This window comes from Aulostomus chinensis, chromosome 4 (assembly GCF_037954235.1).
Source record: "Aulostomus chinensis isolate RoL2024-O1b breed Wild chromosome 4, RoL_Achi_v1.0, whole genome shotgun sequence".
Classification (NCBI taxonomy): domain Eukaryota; kingdom Metazoa; phylum Chordata; class Actinopteri; order Syngnathiformes; family Aulostomidae; genus Aulostomus; species Aulostomus chinensis.
The window spans coordinates 13,785,870-13,801,554 of NC_141323.1; the positions used below are offsets into that span (position 1 = coordinate 13,785,870).

At 42.0% G+C, this 15,685-nt stretch overlaps 3 protein-coding genes across 7 annotated transcripts; 2 read left to right on the forward strand and 1 right to left on the reverse strand.

The window, feature by feature from the left end:
* Positions 1-8,883, forward strand: def6c (DEF6 guanine nucleotide exchange factor c). Of its 2 annotated transcripts, none has more exons than XM_086202448.1 (12): positions 1-257; positions 945-1,085; positions 2,603-2,785; positions 4,646-4,876; positions 4,955-5,101; positions 5,180-5,288; positions 6,873-7,093; positions 7,209-7,316; positions 7,622-7,788; positions 7,872-8,070; positions 8,148-8,238; positions 8,420-8,881. In XM_086202448.1, the coding sequence occupies exons 1-12, from the start codon at positions 162-164 to the stop codon at positions 8,629-8,631; spliced, it is 1,905 nt and encodes a 634-aa protein (XP_086058574.1). In that variant the 5' UTR covers positions 1-161; the 3' UTR covers positions 8,632-8,881. The 2 variants fall into 2 exon arrangements, with proteins under 2 accessions (XP_086058574.1, XP_086058575.1); XM_086202449.1 differs by lacking the exon at positions 1-257 and adding an exon at positions 603-724 and having other exon boundaries at positions 8,420-8,883.
* Positions 8,884-9,186: 303 nt separating this feature from the next.
* On the forward strand, positions 9,187-12,939 carry mcat (malonyl CoA:ACP acyltransferase (mitochondrial)). The gene is made up of 5 exons (XM_086201936.1): positions 9,187-9,758; positions 10,531-10,618; positions 10,706-10,923; positions 11,057-11,194; positions 11,836-12,939. Exons 1-5 carry the CDS (start codon positions 9,315-9,317, stop codon positions 12,109-12,111), a joined length of 1,164 nt encoding a protein of 387 aa, XP_086058062.1. The 5' UTR covers positions 9,187-9,314; the 3' UTR covers positions 12,112-12,939.
* On the reverse strand, positions 12,237-15,216 carry bik (BCL2 interacting killer). 4 transcript variants are annotated; one of them, XM_086201940.1, is made up of 6 exons: positions 15,011-15,039; positions 14,171-14,198; positions 13,660-13,756; positions 13,402-13,554; positions 13,219-13,327; positions 12,237-12,895 (listed from the first exon to the last, which is right to left on the reverse strand). In XM_086201940.1, exons 3-6 carry the CDS (start codon positions 13,746-13,748, stop codon positions 12,779-12,781), a joined length of 468 nt encoding a protein of 155 aa, XP_086058066.1. In that variant the 5' UTR covers positions 13,749-13,756; positions 14,171-14,198; positions 15,011-15,039; the 3' UTR covers positions 12,237-12,778. The 4 variants fall into 4 exon arrangements, with proteins under 4 accessions (XP_086058066.1, XP_086058065.1, XP_086058064.1 ...); XM_086201939.1 differs by lacking the exon at positions 14,171-14,198 and adding an exon at positions 15,124-15,216 and having other exon boundaries at positions 12,238-12,895; XM_086201938.1 differs by adding an exon at positions 15,124-15,153 and having other exon boundaries at positions 12,238-12,895; positions 13,660-14,198.
* Between the last annotated feature and the right edge of the window lie 469 nt (positions 15,217-15,685).

Sequence of the window (15,685 nt, forward strand, 5' to 3'; positions counted from 1 at the left end):
CGTAGTTTGCACAGCAGTCTGTGCAGTGCACGCCTGCCCGTTGTCTGCCTGCCCCATATTTGATTTGGCAATGCTCACCACCGCCACCTCCAACACTCGCCCGTCGCTGCGTAACAGCGTTGCGCCGCGTTTGGAAATGTAGCTCTTATTGCGCGCACAAAATGGACCTGAAATCCGAGCTGCTCAAATCTATCTGGTACGCTTTTACATCGCTGGACGTTGAGAAGTGTGGGAAAGTTTCCAAATCCCAGTTAAAGGTAAGGAGTGTGTGTGTGCGTGTGTGTCTGTGTGTGTGTAGTAGTCACTGCAAAGTCAGGAAACTGAGACATAGGAGTGGAAAGTCACAGGATGGACTCGAGATATGTGTGTGTGTGTGTGTGTGTGTGTGTGTGTGTGTGTGTGTGTGTGTGGTTTTACCAGGTTTTTTTTAAACTGAAAACAAACCGAAAAAATCTCTCTTTTTTTTTTTTTAGCGAATGTAAATAAAAGCTCAAGTTCAATCGTTTCAGGGAGTTGGAGGACACGCAACCTATTTAGAATCAACCCAGTTTCAGCTTCAAATCCAAAGTCCAACCAGTCTCAGAAGTGGATAACAACAAAGTTATCATGAGACACTTGACAACAGCAATAAGAAGATGTGTTAATATCCTTTCAGTGTGTGTTGTTGTTGTCTGTCACGTCGCTTCCCCTCCAGTTCCTACATGCCTGACTGGGACCCTTTTAGGTGAGAAGAAGAATCCAGGGAAATAGCAGACAGCTGTCCTGACATGCTTTAAACACAAGCTGCCTCTGCTTGTGCGTGTCTGTGTGTGTGTGTGTGTGTGTGTGAAAACATGGACTACCTCAGACTAAAAATGAGGACACGTGTGCTGAACTTTACACATCAACAGACATGACATCATGTCCTTTAGAAGCATTGAAATATGCACGTTTTGCTTCTAAAGGTACTTTCCCACAACCTTTACACGGTGTTGAACATCCCACATGACCCCGTGGCCCTGGAGGAACACTTCCAGGATGACGACGACGGGCCGGTGTCTAATCATGGCTACATGCCCTACCTCAACAAATATATACTGGATAAGGTACTTCAGTGGTTGGAATCAAGTGTGTAAAATGATGCAAATTCGTCAGAAAACGCTTGTTCATACATTTGTGTGCATTGATAGTGGAAGTATTTTCGGATTTTCTAATCCTCCTGAAACAGACGCTGTTAGGGAGTGTTAAATTAAACACAATCTGATCATTCTAAATCTTATAAATTCTTAAAACAATGTGTTTGCAACCAATTAGATATATAATTTGATTTACAATCAGGTTTCTCAAAGGGTTGGACCACATGGAGCAAAATAAATATATCTAGAAGCCCTTTTGTCAAAACTCCAGTTGTAATAGTGCTGCAGGGATGACATATGTTTGTTGGCCCACCAGGAAGTTAGCATGTGACGGGTTCTCTTGACAGGAAGCAAATTTTTTTTATAATAGATTACGGCTGAAAATAATCTCTGGCAAGCAAAATTTGAAGAGAAGAACCCATTTTGCTTCAGAACATAATCTTCACAAACGAACAGCACGTTTATGTTTTTTTTTTTTTTAATGCCCCGCAGATGCAGCTGTGAGGAGCGCAAAGCTAATGTGATGCAACACAAAATACTGCACGATGCAGTGGCGTGAGCCAGCCAGCACATCAAGAATAAGAATACTTCATTTATCCCACGCTGGGGGAATTTAAATAGTTTCAGCAGCAATAAGAATATTTTATTGCACTATCAATGATTATCATAATCATTATCACTTCAGATTTTATTCTGTAGAGGAAAACGTTTAAATATGTTAAGCTAGTGGGAACCGCTGACCTTATTTCAAGCATTCAATACAAAAAACCCTGAACAGGAGGTTCAGTGGTATTAATTTAGGTCCAGTTTTTTAGGACTCAGGACTCTGCAGCAGCCTGCTGACTCTAATTGAAGAGAAAAGTCTGGTGATCGTCCATGAAAAGACCAAACACAACAACAAATTGATTCTACTAATAGAAGCGCATCAATGAGTCACCCTGTCACACCGGCTGACGTGTTCCTCCGTTCCTATGAACACTGCATTTTCTAGTTGATTCAAAATATGTCGTTTGGTCATTTAGCAGAAGAAAGAATATATGAAATTATATACTGGCACCCTTGTTAAAGAAAATGGACTCAGAGCTATCAATCAATGCATCGGTTTCATACCTCTGCTCATAAAATGTGTTGTTAAGATGTAAAAATTGCATGATGCGTAACAAGATATCGCCCTCTGACATAAGTCACCTCATCTAATTTGATATAAAATCAGTCTCTTATTATTGTATTAAAATGTCATTAAAATTGTTATTATAAGCATGGAAACATATTTAAAACATCAATGTTTTTGTCAGGTATTAGAAAGTTTTAAGTTTTATCAAACAAGTCATACAAATATTTCTCAGAATCTGGAATCAGTTATAATCTCTGTGGTTTGAGCTCAGTGGGTTTATCAGCTTTTCGGTGAACAAGCCATCTGATTGGTGGAGGGATTCTTCATGTCACGATGACATTCTTCATCAGCCAGCGGTTTGTGTTTTTGCCAGGTCAAGGAGGGGATGTTCGACAAGGAGAAGTTTGATGACCTGTGCTGGATGATGACCATGAAGAAGAACTACAAGGGGGCGCCAAAGGGGGCGCTGTTATCGGAACGAGACTGTTTCAAACTCTTCTGTTTATTCAACCTGCTGTCTGAGGACCGCTACCCACTGGTGATGATACCAGAGGAGGTAAAATCTGGGTTTAGGAGACTTTAAATCAAAATCCCCCCCCCCCCGAATATTTTTTTTACACTGTACAGAAATAGAATGAGGAACATATTTCAAAACAATATATGCAAGATGTGCAAAAAAAAGTCTTAATATTCATAAACCAGAGTACAGGAATGAATCATCCAAAAAAGTACAAGGAATCAGTCAGAAAAAAAAGGTGTTACATGAGGCATTTTCATTGGATGATTACTAAAATAAAATCTTATGCCCTTTATAAACGGCTACAAACCATTTGTGACTCCTTTGAATCAAAACACATCGAATTCTGAATGTCTCATCAAAAGACACGGCCATATTATGAAACACTTCGATCAGCAGTTAAAAAGAATGACACCTTAAATGATTATTTCCATATTTGTCTTTCCCCAAAGAAAGTTCAAGATTTCGGTTCCTTGAGATTTGTATTCTTTCTTTTTTTCATACACAACATCACCGACAGTCACCTTATATATTATATAAAACGGCAGAAAATATTTCGTTTATTGCCATTCAATCATTTTTCAATAGAATAAAACAAATATCCAGATTTATCTGGATAATAAAAGGTGGCCTCCCTCTTGCATCTCAGTAAACGCAGACGTTTCTGCGCCGCAGAAGAAAAATCAAGTGCAAGTACGTTAATGAGTCTCCTTCCTTCCTGCTCTTCCCCCATAATGCTCTTGGTTTCCTGTCGACACACACAGGAATAAACCGCCTTTGTCTTATCAACACAGTAGCCCTGCCCCGTAAAGCTCAGAGTTACAGAGATACATGGATACTGATAAATCAGCATTCCAGGGCCATCGTTATTGTATATACAGTACATGTACATATATTTATATACAAATATATACACACAAGTGGCTCAGTACTTTGAACATTTCCTGACAACTGGTTTGTAACCACTAGACTACTGCTGTAATGATGGTTAAACAACTCAAATACTATAGATTTTGCAACGTCGTCCAAGAGCCATCATTATGATTATTATTATTTTTTTTTTTTTGCTGCTGTGAAATAGGCATCAAAGTGTTACAGAGGTTATCTTTGTGTTCTCAGAAAAAAAATTGCAAAATTTACAATTCTCACTAAAATCCTGCATCCGTTTGCAAAATAATTGCGACATGATTTGAGTTTTTGTTTTATTTTTCTGCATGTCGTTCATCGACAAAAATGACCAAACCCTTTTTTTTTTTTTTTTTAATGTTGTCATGTTTTTTTCACGTCATCTATAATTCTATTATTATTGTGTATGCTGGACCACAGGAAGAAAAGCTACAGCCTGCTGCAGCTACTGGAGAGCATAAAAAAACTAAAATGAGCTAAACCAAACTAGGTTAAACTACTCTAATCTAAGGTAACATAAAATAAGATTAACCGATCGATGTGAAACTTAGATCAAATATCAGTCTCATCTAATGCAATCTGAATTTGACTGAACTAAGATAATCTATGATAAACTAAATTAAAACTAAAATAAACGAAGCTAAGCTAAATTTAACCACAGTAATCCATACTAAATTACTAATATCCAGGCTGGAAAAATGGCTCTGGTGTACTACAGGAATGCTTCAGCAACGTTTGGAGAATATGAAGGGACACTGGAGAATTGATACCAATAACTCCAATCCCTTCGATTAAATTGTATTCTACCACTGCTTGTTTTGTTGTCATACCACTTGGCCAATGCTTTGGTTTTCTTGTGCTCGTGCAGAGTGAGCTTGGCCCCATTGCTACGCCCCAACCAAAAATAAACATCGGCCAAAATAAAGGTTAATCCCACGTTTGTTTTTACTGCAGACGTTTGTGATCGTGGTAATAATTTAGTCATTTCCTCAGGTGGAATATCTACTCAAGAAAATCTCCACAGCGATGAGTCAGGAGTGGGATGGTAAGCCCTTGGAGGACATTGTATCCCAGGATGCCACAGTGCGGGACGGTGGTATGTCTGTATGGAGCTTCCTGGAGAACATGGATGCAGGCCGGCTGCTGAGGGTCACCAGTGCTGAGGCCTTCAGTCTGGCGCTGGACGAGGTCTATCTAGAGATGTACCACAGTGTCCTGAAGAGGGTGAGGCTCCCTGTCTTCCAAAGCAACTTTGTCCCCTCTCTTGGTCGTCTCTGTTTACTCTTAAAACTCTTCTGTCAGGGTTACATGTGGAAGAAGGGACATGTACGCAGGAACTGGACTGAACGCTGGTTTGTGCTGAAGCCGTCCTCCATGGCGTACTACATCAGTGAGGACTTGAAAGACAAGAGAGGCGAGATCCTGCTGGATAAGAGCTGCGTCATAGAGGTTGGTGAGGAAGAGTAAAGCGTGTGTACAACGCAAGGATGAATGCAGTACTATAAGATGTATCATACTTTGTTTCAGCCTATTCCAGACAGAGAGGGGAAACGCTGTCTGTTCTGTGTGAAAACTCACAGTAAAACCTATGAGATGAGCGCGTCGGATCAGAGACAGAAGGTGGAGTGGACTCAAGGTGTGTAGAGGTAGCGGCGCAAACACACACGAGACAACCAAATGTTTGTGTGGCCACTTGTGCGTTCTCCTCGTAGTCATATTAATAGTCTTTGTTTGATGCTTTTGGCAAACAAATACGTGTTATCTTCGTGTTGCAGCTCCCAAATAACAGGATCTTCTGTTCAAGATTGATTTTTTTTTTTTTGAACATTTATTAGAACAGGTTCCTTGACAGAGTCTCACACATCATTCCAAAACCTTATGACAAGGTACTCAATACACAATATTCTTTGCAGGTCTAATTATGTCCACAATAGTAAGAGGGAGAAAAATAAAATAAAATAACATAAAATAAAACAAGGAATAAAAATACCATCCAGCCCAGTTAAATAGAGACCATATTCTCATCTCTCCAAATACATTATAACGGGTGCCCATTTTTCAAGATATAAGTCAGTCTGAAGTCGTAGGGTTGCTGTTATGCGTTCCATGCAGTTTACATCCTTAAGCCTTTGGTACCACTGGTCCAGGGTGGGTGGGTGGGGTTTGTGCCAATTTACTGTGATCATTTTATGTGCAATTAACAGAAGAACCCTTAACAAAAACACCTGGTTTTTCCCTAAATCAATTATTGATGCTGTACCCAAAGTCAGTTGCTGTGGTTCAATTGGTCTATTTATTTTTAAAATCTCACTTATTTGTCGTTTCACCTCTTCCCAGAATTTTAACAATTTAGGACAGTCCCAGAAGATGTGGGAAAAGTCCCCTGTTATGCCACAGCCTCTCCAGCACAGGGGGGAACAGTTGCTGTCGTAACTTGCTATTATCAAAGGAGTTTTAAAATGTCTTGCTCTTAACTTCCAGCTAAATTCCCTCCAGGCTGGGCTGCTTAAACATTTCTGCCAGGGCACCCAAGAACTCTCCCATTCTCCGTCAGCAATCACGGCATTAGATTCCAGTTCCCACTTAGCTTTCACATCCAGTGTATCCATTGAAGTGTCCATACGTATCCTGCCTCAAGATTGATTTTTGTGTTCGTAAAACCATTGTTTTTATTACTCAGTCAATGGTCACCAACTTGGCGTGACCACTTGACACATTTCAGCCGCATCTATCCACTGAAATTCAATAAAAGCTAAAATACTGCAGCTGATTAAACCCAAACTCAGAAAACAAGCATTTTAAAAGTTGTTTACGTGTTGTGGAAAAATGAGAAAAAGCATTCATTCTTATCTTTGGCATCATGAGCTTGTTACTTCTGCATTTTTTTTTTTTTTTACCCGTTTGTTGCAATTAAATCAAAGCAAAAGTTGGACATCATTTAGACACGGTCCCTGGAGACGGCTGGGACCTTCATGAGTACAGGACAGCAACGTGGATGTCAGTTGTGGTTGATGGAAAAAAAAAAAACCTACTAAATCTTGTATGGTCATCAGAGCTTATCCACTAAACATATATTTAAAATGTTCCACAGATTGCCATCGCCTGGTTGGTGATTATTAATTTCGTCTATAAAATGTCTGACAATAGTTGCTTCAGCTCTAAGTTTAGCAAAGTTTACCGAAGTCACTCACACCTGTGTTTGCACGTCTTTTGTCTCCAGCTGTCCAGACGGCCCTCCGTCTCCAGAGCGAGGGAAAGTCCTCACTTCACCAAGAGCTCAAGCTTAAGCGACGTGTCCAGCGAGAGAACAGCCAACGAGAGCGTAGCCGTGGCTCCCGGAGCAGCTGCAGCAGCCAATCAGAAGACTCAAACACTCAGGAGATGGAGAAGATGGAGAAAGACAAAGATAGACAAGACCTGGAGATAGAGAGCATCATCCAGGTCAGCAGAGTAAAGACTGAAGATGTCTTCTTTTTCTGGAAGTCCCCTTTTTTTAATTTACGAATGTTAGCATGTGGACAACCCAGTGAGAGCGAATGCTATGTGTGTGTTGTAGCACGCACGCGAATTGGAAACCAGGCGAAGGGAGGCAGAGGAGAGGGAGAGGAGGAAACAGAAGGAGGTGCAGATGGAGCTGGAGAGACAACTCAAAGAGGCCGAGTTGGTATGTGCACCACATGACAGCATTTATTTACAATTTCCTGCGATGGGATTTACAGTCCGTGTCATCGGCTTTGATCTGTAACGACAGTGGCGTAACGTTGGCATTATAAAATTCAGACTGGTTTTAATGTTTTTTGTGGAAATGGTAATGTCATTCCTGGAAAAGGTGATTTGAGAATAGGTCAGTTATTTCCACTTGGTTGGTGTGTGTGTGTGTGTGTGTATGTGTGTGTGTGTGTGTGTGTGTGTGTGTGTGTGTGTGTGTGTGTGTGTGTGTGTGTGTGCGCGCGTGCACCCACGTGTCAGCTGAGAGACAGCATGCAGGCAGAGATGCAGGAGAGGGCCAAGGAGGCTGAACAACAGAGGATAAGAATCCATGAGTTGGAGCTCACACAAAGGAAGCTGGAGGCTGCTCTAAACATGGAGATCCAGGCTCGTCTGGAGGAGGAGCGGGCCAGGCAGGAGCTGGAGAGGTAACACACACACACACACACGCACGCACATAAACGATTCTTTCGTGTTTGAACCAACATCCCTCCTATCTCTTCTTCCCCAGGTTGCTGCAGGCTGAGGAGGAGAAAAAGAAACAGTTCCAGCTCCTCCAGGAGCAGCAACGGGCCATGCAGAGCCTCATCTCCATACAGGAAGCCTCACATGGTGGTATTGAGGGTGACGCCCCCTCGGCCCTCCACTCAGCCTCTCAGGAGCTCCAGGATCTGCGTGCGTCTCGCCAGAGGAGTCACCAGCGCTTAGAGGTGAGAAAAAGGCAGTGATGGCAAGATAAAGTTAATATTCTGGTGTAATACCTTGAAACTGTCCGGTCTCGCTCCAGGAGGTGCAGGAGAAACTGAGGAACGCAAGTCAACACGTTCGGCACTGGAACGTCCAACTGAACCGCCTGATGACACCTATCAGCCCTGGAGGTGAGAAATGTTTTCAAATTTAATTGTCAGGTATAGGGATTTGATATATTTTGTCAATAAACTAATAAATTGGGCCAAAAATAATCTTTTTTTTTTTTTGGTGAGGTAGTGATGCTGTCATTCCCTGTAAGTGTCTCCACGTATTCATCAAATTATGTGTCTTTTTTTTGTTCTCTTGTAGAACGTTTGGAGCATCGGCTATCATCAAAAAACACGTGTCCCAAAAAAGAAGGTGCTCTGGCCAGTAACGAGTTCATCTCTAAATTCAAGATAAGAGCTGAGCTGAACAGCCAGTTACCCGAAGACCACAAGACGCTGGAGGAGCAGATGGAGGCTGCAAACCTGTCTGACGGTTCAGACGAATCGCTGGAAAAATCTAACGGACAAATCTGACCGCCGGGTTTCCATTAATGAGTTTGAGTAGGACATTTGTAAGACAAGGGTTGTATTATATTTATATTTTGAGATCCACAGACACTAAAATGGTGATTTAATGTTGATGTAATGCAGGATTTAATGAGAACACCTTGGATTAAGATCAACTGAGATTTAAAAGTTTTGTACAATAAAATGTATGTGACTTTATGTTGAGATGTCCGCGTTTTTTCTTTTTGAATGAAAAGACAGTTTATCTTCCTCAACATCAGACTTCCACTAACTTTATACTGACTTGAATAAAAAATTGTTTGCTGCGATCTGTTAAGAAGTAATTTATCTTATGTGAAGTCTAAAGTAGCCTTTTTCATACGAGGGTAAGTATTATCAGCCAACATTAACTTTTATGATAAGGAAATGAAACCATGCTGTTGGTAAAACTACTTGTTTTGATTGATTGACAGTTGTGATATAGGTCATTATTGCTGTGCCAACTTTGTCCAGACGGGGGCGTTGCAGCATCTCAGAGCCAAGAAACCGCCCGGAAGTAAATATCCTCATCTTCAAGTTGAATCAATATGGCTTCTCGCATACTATCACATGCCGAGGGATAATTTATGTTATATTCCAACTCGAGCAAAGTTTTTTTTGTTGGTTATTTCTAAGGAGGTCTACTTTATCTGTAAAGATATCGTTACTTCATGTCGGCAGCCGTGACAGTCAGCATGGCAGTGACCTGGAGATGGAGGGTCAGACCGCTGCTCTCTCTCGCCAGGAGGCTGTCCTCCAAACCACTACCTCCCGCGAATGGAGCTTCTCATCCTGCAACTGAAATCCCCCTTCCCCCGCTGGATAGCGAGCAGCCAGCCGTTAAGTTGCGCAGACCCTGGAGGAATCCCAGCGGTTGCTCCGTGCTGCTCTTCCCCGGCCAGGGCAGCCAGTTTGTGGGCATGGGTCGCGGAATGTTAAAATACCCCAACGTTAAAGAAATGTTCGCGGCGGCAAAGAACATCCTTGGCTACGACCTGCTGTCTCTGTGCATCGATGGACCCAAGGATGAGCTGATGAAGACGGTGCATTGTCAGCCGGCTGTTTTCGTCACTTCGCTGGCTGCGGTGGAGAGGCTGAACTACGAAAACCCCTTGGTAGGAAGCTAGGAGGCTAACTTACATAGGTAGTTAGGAGGATAAGTAGATACCTGTAGGTAGGTAGGAAGGTAGGTAGGTAGGTAGGTAGGTAGGTAGTAAACTAGGTGGGTAGGTAGGATGGTAGCAAGGCAGCTAGTTAGACAGGTAGTTAGGAGGATAAGTAGGTAGGTAGGAAGCTGGGTGGCTAGTAGGATGGTAGCAGGGAAGGTAGTCATTCGGATAAGCAGGTGGCTTTGCAGGAAAATAGGCAAATTAGTTACACCGACATCTGTGATGGACATTTTCACTTTTGCCTGATAAACTGTAGAGTAAAGGTTTGATCACTTAAAACATTCCATATAAAAATGGTACAGGAAATTAGTGTTCCTGTATTAAAGTGATAATAACGCTGACATTATTTCTGTTTCCAGGGTCCCACGTCGATCCTTTTTTTTTTTTTTAAGCAGAAATACAAAATGTTTTGGTCCTGCATGTGACACTTTACTAAAGTAATAGTACATGTAGTTCGGTAAGCTAAAACTGTTGGGATGGCAAGATAATTAAGGGGATGACAGCAATTTCTCTTCCACTTCTTTAGGTATTGTTCTCAGTCTTCCACGGTTTGAAGTCACATTGGTGTCACATTCCTTCATCTTTTAGAAGACGGATGTAAAATGGGTTCAATAGAAATCATCTGGTATGTTTTAGATGCCAGCAATGTTTTTTACAGGTCCTCGTTGCAGCGGTGTCTGTTTATTTGTCAATTAACCTGTGACTCGTGTGTCCACAGGCTATTGAGACGTGCGTCGGTGCTGCAGGCTTCAGCGTTGGAGAATTTAGCGCGCTGGTGTTTTCTGGTGCCATGACTTTTGCTGAAGGTAAATATTTTCTCTCTGGGGAAAGACTAAACTACATTAGCCATTAGGCATTTTTGACCTTGCCTCCCTCCCTCCTGTGTTTTCTAGCTTTGCATGTGGTGAAGATACGTGCAGAGGCCATGCAGGAAGCATCAGAGCTGGTTCCCAGTGGGATGCTGTCAGTCATTGGTAAACCCACTTCCAAGTATAATTATGCCTGTCTGCAGGCCAGAGAACATTGCAAGAGTTTGGGAATGGAGGATCCCGTCTGCTCCGTTGCTAACTATCTGTTCCCTGATAGCAGGGTCATCGCAGGTCACCAGCAGGTACAAAAAAGCTGTTTATTTCTCTAAATTACAACGATACGAACGTATGGAGCAGTGGCTTTAACAGGGGCTTCTTATCAGTGGTGGTAAAAACTATTCAAACTGGTCTTTTACTGCCGTGTTGTCCTCACAGGCACTGGATTTCCTGCAACAGAACTCGAGTCAATTCCACTTCAGAAGGGCAGGTCCTGTACCCGTAAGCGGAGCCTTCCACACCAAGCTGATGAGTTCAGCGACAGAACCCTTGAGAAAGGTTCTGGAGCAGGTGGAGGTAGGCCAGCTGCACATCCACTGTAACGTGTTGAATGTTTGGTGCTTCTCGAGCACTGCAACTTTTTGGGAAAATCATTAATCTGCCATCCACCTGAGAGTCAGACAAGAGGAGGGATTCCCTTCTCTCCTGCGTGCTGCATTGGGGAGCTGAAACCCACTTGACTGCTAATTAGCTTAGCTTAATGAATGGTAGTGTATGGGAAGTGTTAGCATAACTCCATCAAACATCATTACACCTTTACCTTCATTAAATTCACATTGGTTTTGTGACCAATTATGAGGAGAAATACTTACCTGTCAAAGATCCTGAATCTGATCTATTTGATAACTCTTGACAAGGGTACGCTAACACTTCCCATCCACCACCATCAATTGCGCTAAGCTAACTGCCTGTTAGCTGGTTTCTGTGAGTTTCAGCGCCCTTATGTACATACAAATAACAGTATTTACTTTCCTGTCTGGCTCTGGAGAGGGTGGTTTTGTGTTTTATCGTATTTTTCCGCAAGATGACCAGTGAGCAACTTAAAAAAATGTAATTTTTCTGAGTGGTTTGTAGATTCTATCATCTACCTTTAGTTTGCTCTGAGTTTCAGGCTCCACGGTGTTATCGGAATCAAATACTCGTTTTTGTAAATCCAGATACGCCGTCCTGATATCAAGGTGTACTCCAACGTGGATGGAAAGCGCTACATGAGCGAAAGTCACATTCGCAAACAGCTGGTGAAGCAGCTGGTGTCTCCGGTGAAGTGGGAGCAGAGTCTACACGAGATCTACGAGAGGCCACAGGGAGAGAGTTTCCCTCACACCTACGAGGTCGGACCCGGAAAGCAGCTGGGCGCCATGCTGAGAAACTGCAACCGGAAGGCCTTCACCTTGTACACACACGTGGACGTCACCAGTTGTGACGACGAATAACGCTGAGATGGACCTCGGTGCTCATTTTACCTCAGCCAGACTTTCCCTTTGTGAGCCCCCGTGGTTACGTCATGAGAGTTTGTATCATTGAATAAAAGACTTTTTTTTAAAATTAATTTTTATCAATGAGACTGAAATTGTTGCTGCTAAGAAGTTTATTTGCATCACTTAAAAAAAGAAATCTGAAATAGAAAGTCCAGCTCCCTTTATTTTACAATAAGCAAAGCCACATATTTATTCGTGGAAAATGTTTTTTTGTTTTTTTTTTGGCCTCTTAAACCAGTAAGAAACTAATCTGGGTACAAAAGACTGCAGGCCGGCAACAGTCCAGTCAGGAGAACCAAGCACTTTGACCTTAATACAACCATGATCCAACATGTTAATGCTACAATACACTGGCCACGACTGTGATGCTCATTTGAACAATAATTCTTTCACAAATATAAAACCCTTTTTTTTTTTTTTTTTTTACTCCGTTTCCTGATGTCGTTCACAGTCTTTGTGAAATTCAATACCGCTTATTCAATTCGTATCAAAAGAGAAGTAAACAGCAGAAATAAACCACGAAGCGATAACCCTCACTCTTATGCAAACTGTTTTTTTTTTTGGTTGTTGTTTGTATGTTTTTGTCAAATATATAATGGCCGAAGGCCCGGCTTTAGGCCGGTTAGGCTTTCCATTCCAGCCAGGACGCACCAGCGAAGATCAGTGCAGCTACCAGCGCCGCAGTCAGAAGGGCTCCTCTGGTCCAGTCGCCGCTGGTTACTGGTCTGAAACTGGACTCCTGGGAACGACACGTGGAGTCAGGACTTGTGATTATTTAGTAAATTTGGACAGAGATGCAACAAAGAGGTGTTTACACATTTTGAGCACACTTACACTGCTGCCTTGTATTTTATAAAGCAAAAAAAAAAAAAAACTCACAAAAGAATCATAAAATAAAAACAAAAATGTTATAATTAATGCTGAATCTCCGGATAGCTTCATTAAACACAGAAAATTACTATCACAGCTGTTCTTGGCCTCCACAAGGAGGGGAAGGACTACAGACTATTGTGCTCAAAATGTCCCGCTATGCACTCATGAACAAATATAATAATAAGTTACCAAGGCTGCTCGTGCCTCAGGTCCCTGGGCCCCCTGCCCAGTGCTCGCCATCCAGGACTTCACTGCAACAGAAGCCCCCCGGAAGCCCCAAAATTGAAGATGGACGTCCCTGCGCGAGTTACTCCAGTTACACAAAAGCTGCCCAGATGTAAAGGGAACAAGGAGTCACATGAGATATTTTACCGATAGATGGTCCTAGTCAGTGCCTGAGCAGGTCTCAGCATGTGGAGAGGGGCTGGGAACCAGTTTGGCTGTCTGCTGGCCCGCTCTCGGTCCAGCTGGTCTCCGATTGCTGCCAACTGGCGACCAAAAATCCGTGCAGACTGGTCACTGATCCTGAGGGAGGAACGGGCAGGATTCTTGTTCACTTCTGAAGATTCACGCAAAGAGATTTTACCACTTGAAGGGATTTGGAGAACATTTGAGGGGCCGAGACTGCACCTGAGGTTCACATCAAACAGGGTGTCCACGTCACCAGGTCCAGCCTGGAGGGAGACCACATGCTTTGGTTGTCTTGTTTGTTCCACCATCTTGTTTTCTGAGAGGAGAACAAGTAGGATTCTAATCATTCATGTACTGGGAACATCGGCCTGTTAACCCTCAGATGAGGTGAGATAATACGTTATTAGTCTGAAGGCCGGGAACTTTACAGCGTTACAGCGGCAAGAGCTGATTGTCAAGTCTGGAACATCAATGGAAACACAGATAAATAAGGAAACCAGCAATGTGAAAGGGAAAAAAGATACAAAAAAAATAAAAGTATGTAAATATGTACACTTCTCACAGTTGCTTTAAATATATGAGGCAAAAATTGTACATAATGCACAGATTTTATAACTGCAAAGGTGTTTGTGTGTGTGTGTGTGTTTGTGTGTGTGCGCGCGCGTGCGTGTGTGTGTGTTTTTTCATCCCTGCTGGAGTCCCAACGTTCACAAACAGGCTGTGTAAATACCGGATCATGTGACCTGGATAGGTGGCGCCTGTTAAGGTGAAAATAAAGGTTGACAAAAAACAGGCTGAAAAAAAAAACAGGCTGGTCTAGTTGTAAAGAGGTGACATCATCTGCTGGGTCAAATCCGGCAGTTGTAGTTCACTGTCTGGTCCACAGAGGACGTGGTATTCAGTACGACTTCACTAACCCGGCATTATAGTTATATGCTTTCTATCACGTGGGTTCAACAGGTCTACCCCCCACCCCCAATATACACCTGTCCTCAAACCAGTTCCTGATTTGTCTGCACTCTTGGATCTGAATGCAAATTCTCCATTTCCATAACTCAAATCAACCAAACGGCTTTCTCCTCCTCAAGAAAGAAACCCTGGTGTTTCAAGCAATCTTTTTTAATTTCAGTAAAACATTATTTACTGGGGTTATGTATGAAAAAAATGTTTTTAGTAGTAAATATTTGTTTTCACGCCGATTCCAAATCATAAAATATCATGAAGCACAGCTTTAATTCTCTAACCGTGTCAATATACTTCAAAAAAGACAGTTTCTTGGTATTATTCATGCAATACTCCATGTACAGTAGGACTCCATATTGTGATAACAAAGAGATGATGTCATCACTCTCACCCAAAGCAAACAGAGGTCATTGTGAAGATCACTCGACCGCAGAGATGAAATTATTTTAAAATGACTAATTCCAGCTGTGCTGTTTTTCCAAATCAGCCTCATTCAGCATTTCTATCTTTTTGTTTTAATCTTGAAGGTGTATCAGATCTAAATCGAAAGCGATTGCTCCCCACGAAAACATGCATTAATTGAATTTTAAAAACCCATTAAACGTACCTTTGGTGTGGATTAAAGCGGACGCCGCCCTGTAATACACACAAAAACATTGTCATTCAAGAAATAGTAAAGGGAAATTCAGGAAATATTTGCAGGTGTTCCCCTCCACTTACAGCAGCGTCCTTTAATCTCGTCGTTCTCAGGTAACTGACACGAAGATCATTAACCACGCCTACACCTGCTGCTGCCAGGGCGTGGCCACCAGGGGGCGACATCCCCTCTACGTGTAGAAAAAAAGGCCTTAAGCAGTTCTGTTACTTCCGTAATACTTGTCCATAAATTAAAAGGAAAATAAAAAACAAAAATGACAGAAAGCTATTTTCTTCATTTTTAATGAGAAGTTTATTTGTTGTTGTTTTTTAAGGATAAAGATTACAATGTGGTTTTTGCTGCGCCCTGTTCTAAACATGTTATACGCCATATGTCTGGGAAATAGAGATTTCTGCTGATTTGTAACAGCAAAATGCTGCATTCATAACAGTGTTTTTTTTTTAAATTTTTACAGTGTATGACTGTCCCCTTTTGAAGAGTTGTAAGTTTTAATAAATACCAGGTTGATGTGTGTAAAAGTTCTTCTCTCTAAGCTAGTAAGCATATAACGTGGTTTGGTGCCACATCTACCTAAAATGTGTTTTTGTTATTATTATTATAATTTTTATCCATTAATTGCCTTGG

Bases quoted from the DNA above. Each gene is read 5' to 3' on its own strand.
- mcat (XM_086201936.1), top strand. From the start codon at position 9,315: ATGTCGGCAGCCGTGACAGTCAGCATGGCAGTGACCTGGAGATGGAGG. The intron at 10,619-10,705 runs GTAAATATTTTC...TGTGTTTTCTAG, and splicing joins TGCCATGACTTTTGCTGAAG to CTTTGCATGTGGTGAAGATA. The intron at 10,924-11,056 runs GTACAAAAAAGC...TTGTCCTCACAG, and splicing joins TCATCGCAGGTCACCAGCAG to GCACTGGATTTCCTGCAACA.
- bik (XM_086201938.1), bottom strand. From the start codon at position 13,787: ATGATTAGAATCCTACTTGTTCTCCTCTCAGAAAACAAGATGGTGGAA. The intron at 13,328-13,401 runs GTAAAATATCTC...TAACTCGCGCAG, and splicing joins CTGACTAGGACCATCTATCG to GGACGTCCATCTTCAATTTT. The intron at 12,896-13,218 runs GTAACTTATTAT...TGTCGTTCCCAG, and splicing joins CTGAGGCACGAGCAGCCTTG to GAGTCCAGTTTCAGACCAGT.
- def6c (XM_086202448.1), top strand. From the start codon at position 162: ATGGACCTGAAATCCGAGCTGCTCAAATCTATCTGGTACGCTTTTACA. The intron at 7,317-7,621 runs GTATGTGCACCA...CCCACGTGTCAG, and splicing joins AACTCAAAGAGGCCGAGTTG to CTGAGAGACAGCATGCAGGC. The intron at 7,789-7,871 runs GTAACACACACA...CTTCTTCCCCAG, and splicing joins GCCAGGCAGGAGCTGGAGAG to GTTGCTGCAGGCTGAGGAGG.